Genomic DNA, 21,031 nt, shown 5'->3' with positions numbered 1-21,031 from the left:
CTTGCCTAAGGCCACGCAATGAGCAGAAAGTCTAGTGGAATTCGAACCCAGGATCATCCAATACTCCGGAGTCACACACAGCATTCTTCTAGCCCAGGGGGACCCAGGCTCTGGGGATCACAGAACTCAGGCTGTGGGCACCTGAGGCAGGTCCCTTCACACCCTGGCCTATTCCTTTATCTTCAAGTTGGCCATGTCAGGAGCCCTTCACCATCCCATCCCCATGTCCACCTTTAACTCAATATGGGGAAAAGATTCTAAGAAAACACAAATGTTCTGGATGGATAGCACTGGTTCAGATTCTGGCTACTCACCCCAGGCAGATGCTCTCCTTCCATGCTGGCTTCCTCATGTGTAGCAAGGCTTGATGCCTCCACAAACCCCCAGGTCCACGTAGACACAGGTGTAGACATTGCCCCACACTCCCCATCGTGAGCCCCAAGGGACAGGGGCTTTGCTCCGTCTCCCAGTGAATCAATCCCCCAAGCCTGAAACAAAATCTGGCACATAGCAGATGCTCAATAAATATTTGCTGAATGAATGAATTAATGAATTAATGAATTAATGAATGATGGCAGTAAACGTTCACACTCTATTATGTGCAATCCTAAAATCTAAACCAGCTCTCAAAACAGAGAGATCTTCTCAAACTCACATGCCTGAAGGTCTTTATTTATCCCAACCTAATGTGAATATTCCAGTGAGTTCTCATACTGGATTTCAGCCTCCCGGGGATGTCACAGAGCACATGCTCTACAGCCCTGGCTTGCTCACCTTTCTGGGTTCTCCAAGATTCTGAATTTTAAGATACAGCTGGCCCCAGGGGGTTCCAGTACACCACGATGGTCTCTGTATCTATATCAACAATATTCAACCCCACACTTCACGACTAGAACAGTTAGAGGTACTAACCAGCCGCTGAAAACAGTGCACGTTATCTCACTGTCCCCCAATCATCTCCATCTCACAGATGGGTAAATCGAGGCTCCCAGAGTCAAGATCCTAGGGTTCAAGCCAGGTTTGCATGGTAGAAGCAGGATTTGAACCCAGCCCCTGTGGGCTTCTGCCTTATCAGCTCCTGTCTGTTGCTCTGCCCACCTCTTCCCTCCCCACATCTGCCTGGCCTTGGTGCCTCAATGAGCCCTTTGTTCTCCAAAGGGCTCAGAGCTCCTGCAAGTCCCTTCCTGGGAAAAATCCATAGAGGGGTGGGGGCTGCTTGGGGTGCCTGATGGGGGCTCCAGAAGCATGGCTAGAAAGAATGAGCCCCTGCGAGTGGGATTTCCGTAGGGTCAGAGTTCCCCCAACTCTTCAGGAGAGGCTGAAACAGTGGGGACAAAGGCTGCAGCCACAGCACACACTGAAACTGATTTGAGCAGTCCGCAAGGCTCACCAGCCCTGACCCCACCAGCCTGACCTGGAGAGGCCAGAGAAGCAGGAGTTCTCACCTCCCCGTAGGAGGGAGGCTGCCAGTAGCTCCTTTCCGGGCCCAGGATCTCAGCTTTGTGCCACCCAGGAGCAGGGAGCCATGAAAACCAGGTGCCTCTTTCTGTCTCAGCCTCTCCTCCCTGCCTCCCTAGCAAACAGCAGCCGGAATAACAGGAAAAGAGTTGGTCTGGACCTGCAGGAATAGGGGGCTTGGGGTGGGGATGGGAACAGTGCATTTATCCAGTGCTTACTGCCTGCAGGACACAGAACAGGGCAGGGAGAGCAAAAAAGACCTGGCCGCTTGGACCCTGAAAGACCCAGGTTAGGTCGTGTTCTGCCCTTGACCGGCTGTGTGGCCTCAGGCAAGTGGCTATGCCTCTCTCAACCTCATTTGTATCCCCCATTGGAGGCTTTGGAGCTAGCCCCACCTGGCCCTGTGAGGCACGTGCTCTAGCCGCAGTCTGATTGAATCCTCATTACCCCAAGATGGAGCTGCCACTGTCTGCCAGGGTGACCTCTGTCAACACTCTTCACCTCTCTGTGTCTCAGTTTCCTCCTCTGGAAAATAGAGTTCATAATACAGTCTGGCTCCTAGGCTGTGAATATAACCCATCAGTGAATGTACAATGCTTGGATCAGGTCTCTGCACGTAGCAGGCATCATACATGTGTTTCCCATTATTGTTAATTACTACTACCCCCATTTTGCAAAGAGGAAAACTGAGGCACAGAATGGTTAATCCTACCACCAACAGCTGCTGACAAGCACCAAATGTTCCCACAGAGTAGACCTTGTGCAAGGCCTTTTTACTGCATTTAAGTTAATTTCCACATTATATGCAGAAATCAGCCCCATTTTGCAGGTCAGGAAACTGAGGCTTGGAGAATGGCCACTCAGCTCGTGAGCAGGATATAGAGCTGATGAGCTGTTTGCTACCCAGACCCTACCTTGGTATAATAAGGTTAACGCCCACTGCCAGACCCAGGCTCCAGTCCCTCCTGGGTCCTCCCTCCCTGTAAAAAAAACAAGGTGACCACAGGGCCTTGCTGGGTGGGGACAGCGTTATCCCTGTTTGCTCAAATCTCTACAAAGGTGCCACAGGAGAGGGCCCCTTGCCAGGCCACAAGCTTGGAGCTCAGAGTTTCCCAAATGTACATCCAGCCAGCCATTCATTTCCTGGACAAACTTGGCCAAAAGACTGCACATCCCCAAGCTTCAATTTCCCATCTGCAAACGAGGAGGGATTGTGAGGGCTTTGCTTCCACGGCTGCCTAAGCGTTGATTGTGCAGTCAGCAGCTCACCAGCACTTGGTGCATGGTAGGTAATTGACAACCCCTAGCTGCACAGGTTCTGATACCAACTAAGGGGATCAGGAGTGTCCTCCCACCACCAGCTGCAGTTTACCATTTTCAACATCCCCCTTTTCATCTTTATCTCATGTAAGTCTTGCCTTGAGAGGTACCTGGGACAGGTGCCAGTTTAAGCCCATCTGTGAGATGAGGAAACTGAAGCCTAGGGTGGGGACCCTCAGTGCGGGCTTCCTTACATCATCTGTCCAAACCCCACCATGTACCCTGCCCTGCCGGGACAGGGCCTTCTGGTGGCTGCAGAGCAACCGGCAGAGGTTTGGATGGGGAGGTGGATGGATCTGGGTTCGAGTCCGTTTTGTGTGTGACCCCAAAGCAAATCACTCCCTATCTCCAAGCCTCTGTTTCCTTCCCTGGAAAATGGGGTTGTTCCGTGAGAAGTCCCTGGACATGTACTCCATGAGTGGCAGCTGGTGTCAGAGGCAGCACTTGCAATTCCCTTCCCCATCCCAGCAAGCCGGGAATGGTAGTAGAAACCCCAGACGCTTTATAACGTGGAGCTCCCAGCTCAAGTGAGGGAAGCAGCACGACCATTCCCTTGAGGATCTGAAGGTCTCCTTTCCTGCATCCCTGACCCCAGCCCTGTCCCCTTGGGCCCATCCACTTCTGCACACACAGATCCTTGTGTCACCTTACTTGGCAAAATAAAGTGAGATGAGTGGCTGACACCCAATGAGCTTTGTTGAATAAAGACAGAGAACCTGGGAAATAGATGAGGCCCAGGTAATGAGGTAGGAGATGAGGTCAGGACCAAGACAGACAACTTCAAGCAGACAGTCTGGGGTCCCAGGAGACAGTGATGAGGCAATGATGGAGCTGGCAGTGCACTTCAGCTAGGGTTTTCTTTTTTTTTCTTCTTTTTTTGAGACGGAGTCTTGCTCTGTCGCCAGGCTGGAGTGCAATGGCGTGATCTCAGCTCACTGCAACCTCTGCCTCCCGGGTTCAAGCGATTCTCCTAGCTCAGCCTCCTGAGCAGCTGGGATTACAGGCATACGCCACCACACGAGGCTAACTTTTTGTATTTTTAGTAGAGTCGGGGTTTCTCCATGGTGGTCAGGCTGGTCTCTTTTTTGCTTTTCGTTTTTGAGACAGAGTCTTGCTCTGTCGGCCAGGCTGGAGTGCAGTGGCGCAATCTTGGCTCACTGAAACCTCCATCTCCTGGGCTCAAGCAACTCTCCTGCCTCATCCTCCCAAGTAGCTGGGATTACAGGCATGCGCCACCACACCCAGCTATTTTTTGTATTTTTAGTAGAGATGGGGTTTCACCATGTTGGCCAGGCTGGTCTTGAACTCCTGACCTCAGGTAACCCACCCGCCTCAGCCTCCCAAAGTGCTGGGATTACAGGCGTGAGCCACTGCGCCCAGCTTGTCAGGCTGGTCTCAAACTCCTGACATCAGGCGATCCACCTGCCTCAGCCTCCCAAAGTGCTGGGATTACAGGTGTGAGCCACCACACCCGGCACAGCTTGGGTTTTCAAATGCACCAGAGTAAGACGTTCAAGGAATGGAGACTGGATTCTGGAAGGCCCTTCCTATCCTGCACCTTTGCAAACTCTGGGCCTAGTGGAATCATTATCATCAAGGCCACGTTCGTGGTCCCCCAATTTGCCAGGGATGCTCCCACCACAGGGGCTTTGTACATGCTGTTCCCGCTGTCCTGATATCTGCTTGGCTCACTCTCCAACTTCCTCAGTCTCTTCCCCTGGCCATCTTCAGGGAAGTATCTCTGAGAAATCCCCCATCGCCTTCTATTGCCTTCCCCGCTGTCATAGCAGAATTCACTCAGGATCTGTTGTGCGGTTTTGTGAGAACAACCATGAGCGCTCCCAGGAGTATGCATGAGCCAGAGTCAGCCTAAGCCATCAGCTCTGGTCCCCAGCCCCAAGCCTCAGGTCTCCACTCATTAACCTCAACAACAGCCAAAGGTGGGGAGGGCAGAGGGCATGGAGGAAGCAAGGGGAAACCATCAGTGGCCCCTTTCATTCCACCCATATCTAGCGAGGACCTACTAGGTGCCAGGACCGGTGCCACGTCCTGCAGACCCTGACGTGAACAAAACAAGGTTTGTGCTACGTGGAGCTGCTCTCCTCTCCAGTTACCCTGGAGCTGGGCCACAGGATAAGACACAGTGCAAGGGAGGAGGCAAGGAGGGGGGTATTCCATTCTGGCCCTTGCTTTGTTGCTGACCTTGAGCAAGACACGTGATTCTCTGAGCCTCTGTTTCTTCGCATGTAAAATGAAGAAATTGAGCAACGTTTCTCAAAAGTCTGGAGCGGGGTGGCATGCGAGGTGCCCAAATGCAGACTTAAGCAATTCCCAGCCTCCCAGTGATGAAGTCACTACTTTTCCAAGTCTTTCCAAGACTTCCTCTTGCTATGTGGAGAAGGTCTCAGCTCAGTGCTGCTAGGTCTTCAACACTCTTATGAACACGTTGATCGTGTAGACAGAGTAGGTCTCAGGCCAGAGACTTTCAGCAGACAATGGTGACGTTGCCGAGTTTTCAAGGTGGCCATTTTAGGATTGTAGTAGGACACATTGGTGTCTTTTTTCTCTCATCCATTCTCCTGGGGGAACCTACTAAAATTCCAACGTAACCCCAGCTTAAAATCTGTACTTGCGGCAAAAGGATGTGACAAACAGATGAGTAGAATAGAGTCCCAAAACAGACCCCCACATACACAGTCAAACGATTTTCAACAAGGACACCAAAGTAATCCAACTGGGGAATGAAAAATCTCTTCAACACATGGTGCTGGGACAGCTAGATATCATGGAAATATTTTCAAAATCACCTTTGCCTCACATCATTTGAAAACCTAAGTCAAAATGTGTCATAGAGTTAAACACAAGAACTAAACTTAAAAGCATAAAGCTACTAAAGACAGACCCTAGAGAGGGCACAAAAGAAACTTGGTAAAACAAACACTGTGAAGTTTTAAAACTTTTGCTTTTAGAAAGACACCATGAAGAAAAGCCACAGACCGGGAGAAAATATTTGTAACACAGAGAAGGTGCTTGCATCCAGAATAGATAAAGAAACTTTTACAACTCAATAATAAAAAGGCAAACAATGTAATAAAAAAAAATGGGCAAAAGATTTGAACAGAAAGTTTCACCAAAGAAGATATAGGATAGCAAATAAGCACATGAAAAGATAATATCATTAGAGAAATACAAATTATAACCTCAATGAGATAGCACTTCACACACACCAGAATGGCTAAAGTTTAAAAGACAGACACAAAACCAAATGTTAGCAAAGATGTGAGAAGGAACTAGAACTCTCATACATTGGTGTTGGGGAATGCAAATGGTACAACCACTGTGAAAAACAGCTTGGCATTGTCTGAAGAAGTGAAATGTATACCTCTTATGTAACTCACCCATTTCAGAAAGATGTTTAACTATATGACAAATTTTGATTTCGATTTTCATATGGTGTAAGTCCATAAAGTTTTTGTCCACACAAAGACTTGTACACAAATGTTCACAGTAGTTTTATTCCTAGTAACCAAAAACTGAAAACAGCTCAAATGTGTATCAACAGATGAATGGATAAATAAATAGACTGTGGTATGTCCATACAGTGAAATACTAGTCAGCAATAAAAAGGAACAAATTACAACTAATATGCACAAGCTCAAAAGCATTATACAGAGTGAAAGAAACCAGACCCGAAAGAGTGCACGCCCATTTATGTGACATTCAAGACCCAAGAACAGGCAAAACTGATCAACAGTGATAGAAACTGGAGCACTGGTTGCTTTGTGGATTGAGGGGGTGAGTGGGAATGAGCAATGGAGAAGTTTCTAGAGAGCTTGTCATGTTATATCATCTCAATAGTGGTTTAGGTTGCACAGGTGTATACATTCTTGAAAATATATCAAATTATACACAAGATCTGTGCATTTTATTGTATATAAATGAAACCATTGTTAAAATGTGAAAAAGGAGGGTAGTTCTGGGTTAAATCAACAAAGGAAAAAATCCTTGCAACATGTAAAATGGTGCAGCGCTATAGAAAAGAGTGTGGCCGTTCCTCAAAAAGTTAAACATAGAATTATGATGCCACCTAGTAATTCTACTCCAAGAGAATTGAAAACACATGTTCACACAAAAACTTGTATACCTTCATAAAAACATTATTTGTAATAGCCAAAAGGTAGAAACAATCCAAATGTCCATCCACTAATGAATGAATAAACAAAGGTGGTCTATCTATATAATGGAGTAGTATTCAGCCATAAAAAGGGATGAAGTACTGATACATGCTACAACTTAAATTAACCATGAAAACATTATGCTAAGTGAAAGAAGTCAGACATGAAAGACCACATATATATGATTCCATTTATATGAAATGTCCAGAATAAGCAAAATCATAGAGACAGAAAGTAGAAGGCTGGGCGTGGTAGCTCATGCCTGTAATCCCAGCACTTTGGGAGGCTGAGCTGGGTGGATCACCTGAGGTCAGGAGTTTGAGACCAGCCTGACCAACATGGAGAAACCCCGTCTCTACTAAAAATACAAAAATTAGCCGAGTGTCGTGGCACATGCCTGTAATTCCAGCTACTCGGGAGGCTGAGTCAGGAGAATCGCTTGAACCCGGGAGGCAGAGGTTGCAGTAAGCTGAGATCACGCCATTGCACACCAGCCTGGGGAACAGAGCAAGACTCTGTCTCAAAAAAAAAAAAAAAAAAAAAAAAGTAGATTCCTGGTTGCCATGGGGCTGGGAGAAGGGCAGGAGAATGGGGAGTGACCACTAATTGATACAGGGTTTCTTTTTGGGGTGATGAGAATGTTCTGGAATTGGATAGTAATGATGGTTGCACAGCATTGTGAATATACTAAAAAGCCACCAACTTATATACTTGAAATCACTAAAATGGTGAATTTTATGTTACATACATTTTTATGTACATGTTATGTACATTTTTTCTTCCATACATTTTTGGAAGAAAAAAAAGATTCTTCCAAGGTTCCTGGAGCACCTCATCAGGCTATGTTTTCATTGCAGAGTTAGAGTCTTATCCGATTTATAATTGAAGAATTTAGTACTTACCCCCAATCACCTCCAGGTCAAGTGAGGTAGGATTGGAGGCAAAGGCTTGGCATCTCCCACACCGTCTGTCTCCTCTTCGGCTCAATCATAGTGGCCCCAGGGTGGAGTCCTCCCAACTGACACTCTTGACAGCTAGAAAAATCCATGCTTCACTCTGGCCTTGCTATCCTTTTCTAATCTTTGTAAAAATAAACTGGGATGAGCATCCTTCCTTGAACCTCCTCCAGCTCACTAAGGACACAGTGTCCACCTGACTCCTCTCCCATCCCCTCCCATGAGGCATTGGGGCACGCTGGGGCTGTCGCCTGGTTAAGTGACCTCTTCACATTTTCCTGCTCCCTTTTGTGGGTGAGCATTCTCTCTTTTGCAGCCTGTGGACACAGGCCCGCTGGACTCCCTACCCACCTTCACCCTGTCCAGAGCACCTAGAATGCATCTAATGGCATTAGGAGATCACGTGGTTTGACTGCTTCATTTCACAGATGGGGAAACTGAAGCCCTGAGATGTGAAGTCCTTCAGCCTCATAGCAACAAGCAGCAGAGCCAAGTTTCAGATTGGGGATTTATAAAACACCTACTAAGTGCTAGGCATTAGGCTGAGAAAGACTTTACAAACATTACCTCTTTGGATCTTTCAAGGACTAGGTGCCACCACCCCTTATAGCTCATCTTATAGCTGAGGGAGCTGAGGTTCACAGAGGTGCAGTAACTTGCCCAGGGATGCCCAGTAGTTATCCAAAGCCCACTCTATTTTTTTAATTTTTTATAGAGATGAGGTCTTGCTCTATAGACCAGAGTGAAGTGCAATGACACAATCATAGTTCTCTGCAGCCTCCAGTACCTGGTCTTAAGTGATCCTTCTGCCTCAGCCTCCCAAATAGCTGAAACCACAGGTGCATACCACCATACTTGGCTGATTTTTTTTTTTTGGTATATATTTTGGAGACATGATGTCACTATGTTGCCCAGGCTGGTCTTGAATTCCTGGCCTCAACCAATCCTTCTGCCTCAGCCTCCCCAGTAGCTGGGATTACAGACGTGAGCCTGGCAGTCCACTCTCTTATCCACTCAGCTCTCCCTCCCCAATCAAAGGCTGAGTAATCCTCAAGGCACAATTTAATAGAACCTCTAGACTAGCATTGTCCAATAGAAATAAAATAAAAGCCACATGCATAATACTCCAATTTGAATTTTTGAGTAGTCACATGTGTAGGTGTACACACCCTAAGATGACCCCCGATGAGTCATGTCCTAGTGTAATCCTCTCACCTTAAGTGTGGGTGGAACCAGTGATTTATTTCTCACTGACAGAATATGGCAAAGGTGATGGGATGTCACTCCTCTGATTAGGTTGCCTTATATGTCAAAAGGTGATGGGATGTCACTCCCATGATAACATTATGTTATATAAGAGTCTATCTTAGCAGGCTGGAGTGAGAGACTCTCCTGCTTGCTTTGAAGAAGCAAGCAGCCATACTGTGAACAGCTGATGGCCCACATAACAGGGAACTTTGAGGATGTCTGGGAGTTGAAAGCAGCCCCAGTCATCAGCCAGTAAGAAACCAAGGCTCCCAGTTATACAGCCCCCAAGTAATTCTGCCAACAATTTGGATGAGCTTGGAAATGGACTATTCCCCAGTTGAGTCTCCAGATGAGAACACAGCCCACCAACATCCTGATTGCCATCTTGTGAGTCCCAGAGCAGGGAACCCAAATATGTCAGGCCTGGATTCCCAAAGCACAGAAACTAGGAGATGATAAATGGATGTTGCTTCAAGCCACTATGTTTGCAGGAATTTGTGATGTAGTAATAGAAAACTATGCTGAGTGCGCTGGCTCACACCTGTAATTTCAGCACTTTGGGAGGCCAAAGTGGGCAGATCACTTGAGGTCAGGGGTTCGAGACCAGCCTGGCCAACATGGTGAAACCCCGTCTCTATTAAAAATACAAAAATTAACCGGGCTTGATGGCGCACACCTGTAGTTCCAGCTACTCAGGAAGCTGAGGCAGGAGACTCACTTGAACCTGAGAAACAGAGGTTACAGTGAGCCAAGATCGTACCACTGGACTCCAGCCTGTGCAACAGAGCTAGACTCTGTCTCAAAAACAAAAAACAAAAACAACAACAACAAAAAAAACTAACACAGCACATTTTTAAGTAAGAAAAAAAGTGAGATTATTTTATCAGCATTTTAAAAGCATAACCAAAGTATTATTTCAACATGCAATCAATACACAAAATTTTAACTTTAATTAATGAGATACTTTAAATTCTTTTGTGTTTTTCATACTAAATCTTTGAAAGCTGGCATGTATTTTATACTTACAAAACATCTCAGTTTGGGCCAACCACATATCAAGCAATCAAGAACCACATGTGGCTAGTGGTCACCATGTTGGGCAGCATACGTCTAGACATTAAGTGGGCTATTACCATATGCCTGCATCACCTCCTCTTCAGTGCCCAGCATATGGTAGGTGCTCAAAGGAATCCATGATTCCTAAAGTTACAAAGGGTTGATAGTCACTGAGCACTTACGGTGAGCAAGACCTCTGCAAAACCCTCATTTGAGACTCACAATCTCCCTAAGAAGTGATCATTACTGTGAACATTCTCTCCACTTTACAGATGAGTAAGCTGAGGTGCAAAGAGGCAAGGCTCTGCGGTCCAGACCCTGGGCTATGACTTGCTCATCATCCACCCTAGGAATCCGAGGCCTACCCGGCATCCCACCACATCCAAAAGCCCCCTCTTCTCTTCACACACAACCCAGGTGACCCCAACCCAGAGTGACTTTAAGAAGCCCTACACAAACCCCCATGAAAATGTCTCCTAGGCCTCAAGAGGGGGTGAGTCATTACTTCCCTGCCCCCTCTTTTCTCCTTTCCCTCCTAAGGACTGACCCATCTCTAACCAGGGCCCTCTATTCTTCTAAATCCCTTAAAAACAACTTGATCTCAGAAAGAATCTTCTGATAACTTGCAGGTGAGGGCATAGGGCCACAGACGTCCAAATTCACTGGGGCCTTGGGCCACCAGATCCCTGTCACCTCAGGGACCATCATGATGCAACCCTACTGTAGAGAAAGAAAAATAGAGGCCCAAAGCAGTGTCTCTCCAAGGCACACTTTGAATTTCCTGTGGTATTTAGGCCAGAATCTTTCTTCAGATAACATGGCCCCCTCTGAGGCTGCAAAAATGGAATTCGCTCAACATCCATCTGCCACAGATGGATAGTGCACCTCCCTCATACTCTATGCAGTATGCATGGGACCTGTCCAGGTAGGGTTTTGAAGGATGAATAGGAGAGCCACCACCCTCCTAATCCAAGCTGGGCCAGGGTCCTCGGCTGCCTTCTGCCCCTTGTTCCCCCAGACTGTCAACTCAGGACGAAGAAGGCAGACTTTCTGGGGTGTGAGATGGGTGTTTCTCTGTCGGTATGGAAAGGCCCCACCAGAAAGGTGGGCCAGCCTACTGCTAGACCCCTATCCTGGTCCTCCCCAGGGCCAAAATATACCCCAATGTCATGTGCAACCCCGACAATTTGCCAGTCCGTGCCATAGTCCTTTGGTTCTTAGGCCCTCTGAGAGTTCCTTCATTCACTCATTTGTTCATCTCACACCAACCTGAAGTCTCCCAAATGCCCATACCCAGTGCTCATCATTCTTTCACATTTCTTTCTCCTTCCTTGGGTTCTGATCATGATCATATGCCACTGTCACTCTGAGCAGGAGACCTTTAAAGGTTAAAGAGATTTTTTAAGCTTCTCCAAATTTAGGTGACTATAGAGGCTTCATCTGTAAAACTTTATATTCTGATAAATATTCCATTACCTATGTGAAGAAAACTTGAAAAGTTGAAAGAAAAAAAATACAATAAAACTTCTGCAAAATTAGGCTCAATTTATGTGCTGGGATGAATAGGATGAACTCTTATTCATCCTTCAAAACCCTCTCTGGACATGCCCTGCTGGAGAAAGCCTTTTCCAAGCCTCTCACATGGGGTTCATGAATCTCTGAGTGGCATCCATGTCTTGTACCACCATGGGTTACTGGGCATATTCCCTTCACTTGTAACTGTCAACGTACTTGTCCATCCACTCCTATTCCCCCTTTCTATACTGTATTTCCCGCAGGATGATTCATGATCTCCATCACAACTGGACTCAAAGCCACTTTTTGACTGCTCATCCTTGTCCACTTCATCTCCCTGAGCCTATTGCCTCATCTGTGACATGGGATGAATCTGCCCCAGCATGAGGTTGCCGTGAGGATTAAATGAGATAATATTAGTCTGTAAAGTGCCTAGTACTGAGTGTGTGGCTCTTGATTCACGGCAGTTTTATTACCTGGATCCTCCATTTCTGCCACGTAATAGGAGCTGAATAAATTTGTTGAGTTGGAATGAAATGGTTTGAATTGCCTGCACCTATATGGTGTCCTTTGGTTACCAGTGAGGGGTGGGAACCCAGGTCTCTGAGTCAGTCCCAGGGAAGCAAATTTCCTCCATGGTCATCCTATCCTATAGATGGGTCACAGGAAGTGGAAGCAGCATGCCTAACTCTGGAGGGTCTGGAAGATGTGTCCTACCAAATGCCAATGGAAAGGTGTCACCAGGTGTCAGAAAGGGGCTGGCACTGCCTGTTCCCCCTCCGTGCCTGGCACTGTGCTCAGGAGTCTTCCCATAGACAGCTCTGTGGGGGTCATAACACTCTTTCTGTCCACTCTACAGCCAAGAAAACTGAGGCTCAGAGAGAGTGCACTGCCTACCTCCTGGAGACCCAGTGACTGCAGAGGTTTTTCCACTCAGGATTCCAGCCCCAGTGACAAAGCCAACTATGGCGGGTAATCTTCCTAAATGTGTTCTTCGCTCGTGAGATGGGGAATTTCCTGGATGTAATTAAACATTTTACCAGCTTAATGCCAGTCTGGGGAGCTTCTGTTCACATGCTGCGTTAGTGTGATGTTTTCCAGGGTAGAGTCATTGGAGACACATGTAAGCTGTTTGCCTCCACACTGAATGGCCGCACTGCAGCTCTCAATCTGCCGCCATCATTTCTGACTCATCTTCCCGCTCCAACCTGGCATCAGGCCCACCTACATGAGCCCTCTGATCTGCTGTGGGCTGTGAAAGAAGGTAACTGCACCTGTTATGATTAGGTGTAAAGTAAGAGTTCAGATGTTCTGATTCAGTAGTCTAGCACAGGGCCAGAAATCTGGAGTTAACAAGAGCCCTCAGGTGTTTCCGCGGCCACGGTTCTGTGGACCACGCTTTGAGAAACACTGAGAGGTAAAGGTGCAAAAGGGAAGGACAGGAAGGGTCTGCAGTGGTCTCAGGTCTGAGGCTGCAGATGCCGGAGTGAAGCCACTGCCCAAAGAGTGGCCCATAGGCAAACCGATCCTTTCACAGGGCTGGTGCTCACAGTGAGAGCTCCAGCTAGATGTTACTTGCTCCACTTTGGAAACAAAAAACTGGGGGCTGTAGTTAAGCCGCTTGCCCAAGGTCCATGGCTGTAAGGGGAGGAAGCAGCATGCACCCCAGGACAGCGCGACTCCAGACCACCATCGGATGCCCTGTGGTCAGATTATGGTGCTGATGCTGATGCTTTATGCATATGAAGCCCTTCCTACGTGTCGTGTCCAATGCATTGTCTCAAATAACAACCCCACGAGCTAGACCCCTTTCAAAGATGAGGGAAAGTTGGAGCTGAGAAGCTGCATAACTTGCAGGAGATTCCCAGGCTTAGTGGGATCTGAAATTGAACACTAGAACCCAGAAGCATAAGCATCACCCTACACAGCCACTTGGGGGGCACTTCCCTTGCCCCCTCCCTCCTACATGAGTCAGATACAGGGTTCTTGGCCCCCAAAGGATCTTTCTCCCAAGGAGACATTGGGCAATGTTTAGAGAGTTTTGGTTTTTTGTTTTTTTTTTTTTTGGTTGCCACAAGTTTGTTTTTTTTTTTTTTTTGGCATTTAGTGGGTGGAGGCCAGGAATGCCGTTCAACCTTCTCAAATGCCTAGTTGCCCCCCTCACACTCCAGCAAAGAATTAACAGGCCCAAAATGTCAATAGTGCCAAGGTTGAGAAATACTGAAATAACCCAACTTAGAACAACATCAACACACACAGAGAGACAGACACACACACTACAGCATCCAAACCTACACCCCTACATCCCATAGAATCTGAAGAGATTGATGTAAAAAGGGGATAGAGTTGGGAGGAAACAAAGAAAGCAAGCCCCACCCACAAATATACCACAGTCACCATTAACGTCATATTTATTGTTATTTAACTGCTCAGGAAAACATATACAGGTATATACAATATGCAGGAATACAGAAGACTGCACTTTACATATTTTTTTAAAAAAGAAAGAAAAAATAACACTCAATTTCATGAGCTATTGTCACAGTCTTCCAACCAAGCATTTCAGAAATGAATTTCTTTTAAGAGTCAAAAAAGATTACAGGATTGCCTAACACACAGCAGAGTTAAGTTTTCATATTTTACATGTGCAATAACATTTTCGTTTTCTTTCCCAAAGAGTTTGCTATGCAGTACTGATTACCAGTGTTCGGAGTCTAGTGTGTAGGGTGTGTTTTTCATTTACTTTTATTCTTTCCATTAAACCAAATTTAATGAAATAACATCCTTTTGCTTAAGGCTATTTTTAAAGCTGTTTCATTCTGGGGTCGTGGGGAGCGAGAAAGTTTTTAAAACTTCAGGGGTTTCCGAGGTTGCCAGGACCATGAGCTAATTGGCAAAGTGTTGATGACTCAACGCTGGGAAAGTCAAAGACAGAAGTTAAGACACTTTGCTCCCCGGCCTTAAGCAATTAAGGAGAAATCATTCCTGTTTCAAAAGTAAAATGATGAGGCTCTCAAACAGCTGTACACTGCAGAATCAGAGGGGTCATGGAGTCTTGCCCAGAATATGGTCAACTCTCCCACAGCCCATGATGGGGGGAAATTCCCTTCCCTTTCCATTCCTTTTGTAGCAGAACGCAGGAACTGCCTCAGCTCACACCTTTCTCGCTGATCAGTTCATGCCACCTGCTTTGTCTGCCCTCTGAAGGCGGGGTTTGCCCCTGGTCAAGACTGCCCAGGCGAGAACCGCAGACTCAGACCCCAGCCAAAAGGACCGGCAGAAGGAAAGAGGGGAGAAGGGAGGGGAAAGAGTGAGGTTTTTCTGAAAGCTCCTCTCCCTTTGCTGAAAAGTTCTTTGAAATAAACAATGTGGGTGTTGTATGGTGAGCCCAGAGCCTTCAGGTCACTTGCTAAAAAAAGCCCGGATCTGCAAACTCTGAGGACCTGGAGGGGGTGGGGGAGCTCAAAGTGGAGCGTTTTAGTAAGACATGCTCGTTAACAAAAACTGAAATTAAATATAACCATCACCGATTTGGGTGAAGTGATATCAGTCACTTGTCTAACCCACCCGGGAATCTATGTGCCCCCCACCACAAGCCATAAATGGCCTTTGCAGGCATCCACAGCACCCAAAGTTGCCTGTCTCTGCTCAGAGCAGTCATTCCTTTGTGAGAGGCTTGGGACATGGCTCTAGTTTTGCAACAGGGTGAGATTCCATCAAAAGTTGGGGAGGGGGCAGAGGAATTCCAGAGTTCAAAACTAAAAGGCTCAGGAATCAAAGTCATTTCCTTATATTCTCTTTCTCTGTCCTCTAGCCCTCAGGAGTCTGCAGATCCCTGCAAAGGCTCAGAGAAGGGTGAGCAGGCTGAGCAAGAGGGTGCCTCATCCCTCCCAGGGGTGGGGTTGCCCAGGTTGGACTGGGGATGGAATGGGAGAGGTGCAGGAGATACACGCAGTCCCCTCCTTTCTTCCCTGGGATGCCCGGCCAGGAACGGCTTTTAGAAAAGGGAAAGGGCTGAGAACTCAGCCTCCTCCAACTCCAGCGCCCGAGGCACAGCCGGCCTGGCTGCAGCAAGGGCAGCAGCCTTGCTCCAAAGACTGCAGGCTGGGAGCACACCATCCCCCATACAGACCAAAGGCTGCTTAGCACAGCGTGAAAATGCAGGGTCTGGGCACTTGCGAGGAGGCCCAGAAAAGGAGAGAAAACACTACTGTCGAACATTCCAACTCCTTCCCACAGAGCAGAGTTGGACACGTCCTCACGTCCATCGCAGAGTGGGGTGGCTTCCAGCAGGAGAAGAGAGAACCCAAGTGGAAGGGAACTGAAGGCTGAGCACTGTGTTTGCAGGAACGAAAATATATTTTCTTAGGGAACAGACAAAACAAAATCCCAGGCGGAATACCTAAGGGGGGCATTCATTGTTTGGCTCCTGCCTGACTGATGACACTGGAGTGTCAATATATAATATTGTGATGACAATTTGACTTTCACCCGGCAATATTCCAGAACTACTATTCTCCAGGATTTCCATTTTAATAAGCAGTGAACAAAGCAAAAAGAAAATAAAAGGGGAGGGGGTAAGAAAAGGAAAAAGAATAAAAAAGAAAGCAACTCTTGTCTTATTATGAAATAACAATACTTGGACATACAGCAGCATGAAAATAAAACAAGGAAAGAGGTCATCTAAAAAATGTATGCCAAGATTACCGAGACATGGGGAGTATCTAGAGGAAAAAGGCTTAAGCAAAAGTTTGCTAACTGCAGAAGGGTTAACACTGGTAACATACTGTGGCAGACAAGTTTCTTTTTTAAAAAAACTTTTGAGGTTCCCCCCCACCTTTAAATTAACCCTTTCCAGTCCATATGCCACTAAGCAGGTACCAACCTAGAGAAAAAAAAAAAAAAAATCATCCACTCAGCAATGGTGGCCCTTTCAAATTAACAGAGGGGTGGGGTCAGGTTGAGGGGGAAGGAGACAGAGAGGGGGAGGGGAAGGGCCTGGTAGAGGAGGGGGTCTTTCTTGTCATTCAAGTTAGGGCAGCCACGAATGTCCCAAATCTGTTGGAGATGTCAGAATGCAGGGACCGCCAGGTGGGCACGGAGGCTCGAGCCTTGGCGTCACCCACGTCGTCTGTGCAGTGAACAGACAGGCACTGCAAGTGGCTGCCAGGCTGGGTTGCTGAGGCCTTGTTTGCGGGGAGGTCGTGGGCTGTGGAGAGAGAAGCAAGAGAGGACATTAGTGGCACGCTCGTCTCTGAGGGACGCCATAATGGGGGCCAAAGTGGCAGAGGCATACAAGACAGGCACCGTCCACGCCCTCTTTCCATGGCTAAAGGTGGTCCCAGAGGATCTAGAGATGTTGTTTCAAATCTTCTTGCTGTTACCTCTGATTCATCTGTGAGATCTCAGCCAAGGGAAGACCTCCCTGTTGGGCCTCAGTTTCCCCACTGGGAAATAGGTAAGTGAGGCAGGATAAACTCAGAGTTTGCCCATCTCTGATGCACCAGAGTTCCCAAAAGATTAACTGGATATGATCTAAGTCAGGAATGCTTCCTGGAGGAGGGGCATCTAAACTGGGCATCAAAGGATGTGTAGGAGTTCGCCGCACGCAGTGAAAGGATGGAGGGGAGGATTGTCTGGGTCCAGAACACAGCCTGTTTGTGTGTCATCCTCTGGAGAAACATTTGCTCAGGGCCTACCATGAGCTGGGAACTTTCTTAAAATGTGCCAGACTGCATACCAACTCCAGGGGGGAAGGATGATCACCTCTACTTTATAGCTAAGAAAACTGAGACTCAGAGAGGGAAAATGACTTGCCCCGAGTCACATAGGAGAAAGTGTGGAGTCACAGCACCCCTCCCAGAGGAGCAGGAAGGATGGAGAAGGTGCCTGTGGATACCCAGCTTGGCACAGCTTAGCCACAGACTAGACGCCCACAGCTCCCCAAGCCCCACATGCTCCCCAATCCGCAAGCACTCCCCAGTGCTTCCCAATCGCTCCCTTTTCAGCTCCTCTCCCACCTCTGAAGGTTCTGCCCCTCATTGGTGTGCAGGGGCTGAGGATCCATAGAAGTGGCTTTGAGAGTGGGGGCATGGGAGAGGAGGAGCCCTTCGGGACACCTGCCTGTGTCTTCCCTTCCCTCCTACGCTCTGGCCTTAGCTTCCTCATACTCCATTTTACAGATGAGAATTCTGAGCCCCAGACAGGCACGGAAACTTTCCTGGGGTCACACAGCTCCAACCTAACAGCTGAGAGAATCCAGTTGTAGCTCCACAAAGGGACCCCAGGCCAGTCCCCTCCTCTGAAAAGGGGAGTGTCCGCCCGGCTCATGCACCTCCTTACGATGGCTAGTCAACCAGGCTGTTGATATGTACAAGGTGTTTGTATAAACTGTAAAGTGCTGTCCTCACAAGGACCGAGGGTGAAGTGTTCAGAGCAGGAAAGACAGAGAATCTGAGCTCCCCAATCAGACCAGCACAAAAGCACCATTCTCAGCTACTACATGAAAGGACTCTGGGTGCCTGGGATGGGGGAGTCTATTTCTCTCCCATACCCTTAGTGAAAATCCCCTGAACCCCCTTCTCATTGAGTCACAGAAAGCACCACAGATCACAGGGATGTCTATGTTAGACACGCTTGAGGAGAAAAGAGCCTGACAACCATTCACATCTTAGTATAAATTAGACCAAAGCAGGGAATTTGCAGGACTTCTCATTTACGGCTACCACATGACCACTGGCTCTGTCCTGAGACCTGCCATATGTCAATGAAGAGTCTCATTATTCTCATTTCCTAGAGTCTGACTTTAGAGTATGCCCAAGGTCACACAGCTTGGAAGAGACAGAAAGCTGGGTTTGAATATGGGCTGATGTTGAATTTCTGCCTCAGTAGTAGTGAGAAAAGCTGAAATTGGGGGTGGGGGGCTCTGCTCCAGCTGAGGGAGCACACCCAGATACTGAACTCCACGACTGGCCTGCCCTCAATCCTCTGTGCAAGCCCAGCCAAGGGCCCTGTGCCAGGCAGGAGTCACCGGCCCGCCCTGCCCTCTGGGATTAAGCAGGAGGCCTCCCCCAGGAGCTGAGCCACAGCCTGCAGAGAAAATCCTCCCAGAGGGATGGGCCCAGGCAGCTGAGGACAGGCCATGACTAACTGGGCTTGGGGCCCCCACCCTGGAGCCCCAGAGACACTCAGCTTTGGGACCTGCATGCTGGGAGGAGCCGGAGCTGGGCAGGAAGGAGACTTTCTTGGCCCCTTCCCTCATTCATGCAATTAACATGCCTTTATTGAGGACCTTCTATATGCCAGGCATGGTACAAGCCCTGCGGATCTAGCCTGGAACAGGACGGACACTATCCCCACCCTCCTCCTGGAGCTGAGGGTGAGGCCAGGAAACAGTGTCTCTTTGTGACCAAAACACAGTCACTTTGGAGTCACAGCCCCACTACTGTGTGGCCAAGGCTCTACCGTGTTCCCTCTCTGGACCTCAGTTTCCCCATTGGTAAAATGGGGATGATGTCATCTCCCCTGGGGCCTTGTAAGGCCTGGAACACAGGGAGTCCCCCAAACAGTGCTGCTGGGACTGTCATTCATATCTGGGAGGGTCAGGGGTGAGAGGGGATTTGCAGCCACTTAGAATCCCCTAAAGCCCCACTACTTCCTGGGGCCCAGCCAGGTGGGCGTGTTCCTGCCCATGAAACAGGAGCCTTTGCCCCATTTCACAGAAGGAGAAACTGAGGTTCTGAATCCAAGGTTTCAAAGCTAGTTAGTAGTGGTGAAATCTGGGTGGTGTTAATACCCCACCCAGGGCTTCCTGGGGAGAAGGTACCCCAGGAAGCTTAAGGCATCAGATGCAGGGTTTCTAGGAACATGGCAGGCCCTGGATTCTGGCAATACTGAGGCACAGTGCTCCAACCTTTGCTCTTGAACCCACGCTTGCCTTGTTCCCTGTGACCCCTCCACCCTACCCTGCTTAATATCTCCAAAGGAATTTTATTCCAAGCACTGCAAGATCTGGATTGGGGGTGGGGTGAGGGTAGTATCTGCCACAGAGAGAGAGAAAGAGAGAAAATCTGAAAGGGGGTTATTTCCCCCACTTTGCACAAATTATCTCAAGGAATGAACATAGCAATGCTTGAGCCCACTTTACAGATGAGGAAACAAACTCCGAGGGATGAAGCTCCTTGCCAAAGGAGAGAGAAACTCTTTGCTCTGGGGCTGCAAGCACCCAGAAGGTGAAAGAAAATTCCTGAGCAACCTACCGGGTAGAGGAAGCTGAGTCTGCCAAGTGATGGGTAAGACAGACCCAAATGGCCAAATTTTCTAAAGATGCCTTCATCCCCAAGTTACAGACATTAAGTGTGCCGTGCACTAATGCCAGAAACCATTGCTGTTCTTATTAGGGGTGGATTTAATGAGGGCGTCCCAGGCACACAACTGAACACTACTGTGTATTATCTAATCCCAATCCCCAGCAAGCCCATCAGTGGGGGCGCCCCTTCTCCCCACCCCAGCAGGGCCACCCTGGGCTCAGAGAGGGTGAGAGCCTTGCCAGATGTCACAGAGCATGGGTGCGGGATTCCCTCCAGCCTCCGCCTAGAATGAGCAAGAGAGCCAACCAGTCTGGTATCCACAGGGAATATTTTTAAGAGAGAATATTATTCTTCAGTTCTTGACAACCCAAGCATGACCAAACTCATCCTCCCGCCGGATTCATTCCAGCTAGGGAGACCTAACACGCCCTTAGACCGCGGCTCCCCAGGGCTGCCGAGTCGCTGCCGATAAATCAGCCCCACGGAAGCCGCCTCAAGTCATGGCCTGCCCCAGCTCAAGAGAGGCCCTCAGTCTCTGCTCCTGGAGGCGGCAAGCACGCCAGCCCCCACGCCAGGACCCAGAGATAAAACCACCCCCTTGCCAAGCTCCCAGGGTTGGGGGAGACCCTGGAGTGACTCGGCGCCCGGCACTGGCAGACACCACGGGACCCAGTGAGTGCTGTTGTGTTTTCCACTTGATTGTCAGCCTCCCCCATCAGACTGTGGCCATGTGGAGAGGGGCAGGTTTGGCCTGCTCACCCCCGGACCCTGCACACGCCAGGCCCTCAGTTGGGTCCAGTGCACTGACTGTGAAGCACCCTTCATCCCCATTTGACAGATGAGAAGACCGAGGCTCTAAGGGGCAGGAGCTACCCAGGGGTCACCCAGGGCCAAGTCACCAGCTCTGGAGGCGTGGCTCTCTCCGCTCAGCCCAGGATCCCCAGCTGCTCAGGCCAGGGTAGAATCCCAAATGCCCCGTACCTGGGCAGCTCCT

General features: G+C 48.4%; 1 protein-coding gene across 1 annotated transcript in view; it reads right to left on the bottom strand.

Moving 5' to 3' along the window:
- Nucleotides 1-14,121: 14,121 nt before the first annotated feature.
- Nucleotides 14,122-21,031, bottom strand: part of MN1 (MN1 proto-oncogene, transcriptional regulator) — a 54,880-nt gene continuing 47,970 nt past the window's right edge. The window contains exon 2 of the mRNA XM_055253168.2: nucleotides 14,122-16,937. Within this exon, the coding sequence (XP_055109143.1) occupies nucleotides 16,756-16,937 (182 nt within the window). The 3' untranslated portion in view covers nucleotides 14,122-16,755. The remainder of the gene's footprint in view (nucleotides 16,938-21,031) is intronic.

This window comes from Symphalangus syndactylus, chromosome 18 (genome assembly GCF_028878055.3).
Source record: "Symphalangus syndactylus isolate Jambi chromosome 18, NHGRI_mSymSyn1-v2.1_pri, whole genome shotgun sequence".
Lineage (NCBI taxonomy): Eukaryota > Metazoa > Chordata > Mammalia > Primates > Hylobatidae > Symphalangus > Symphalangus syndactylus.
The sequence above is the reverse complement of the archived record's forward strand: the minus strand, read 5'-3'. Positions and strand labels throughout refer to the sequence as shown.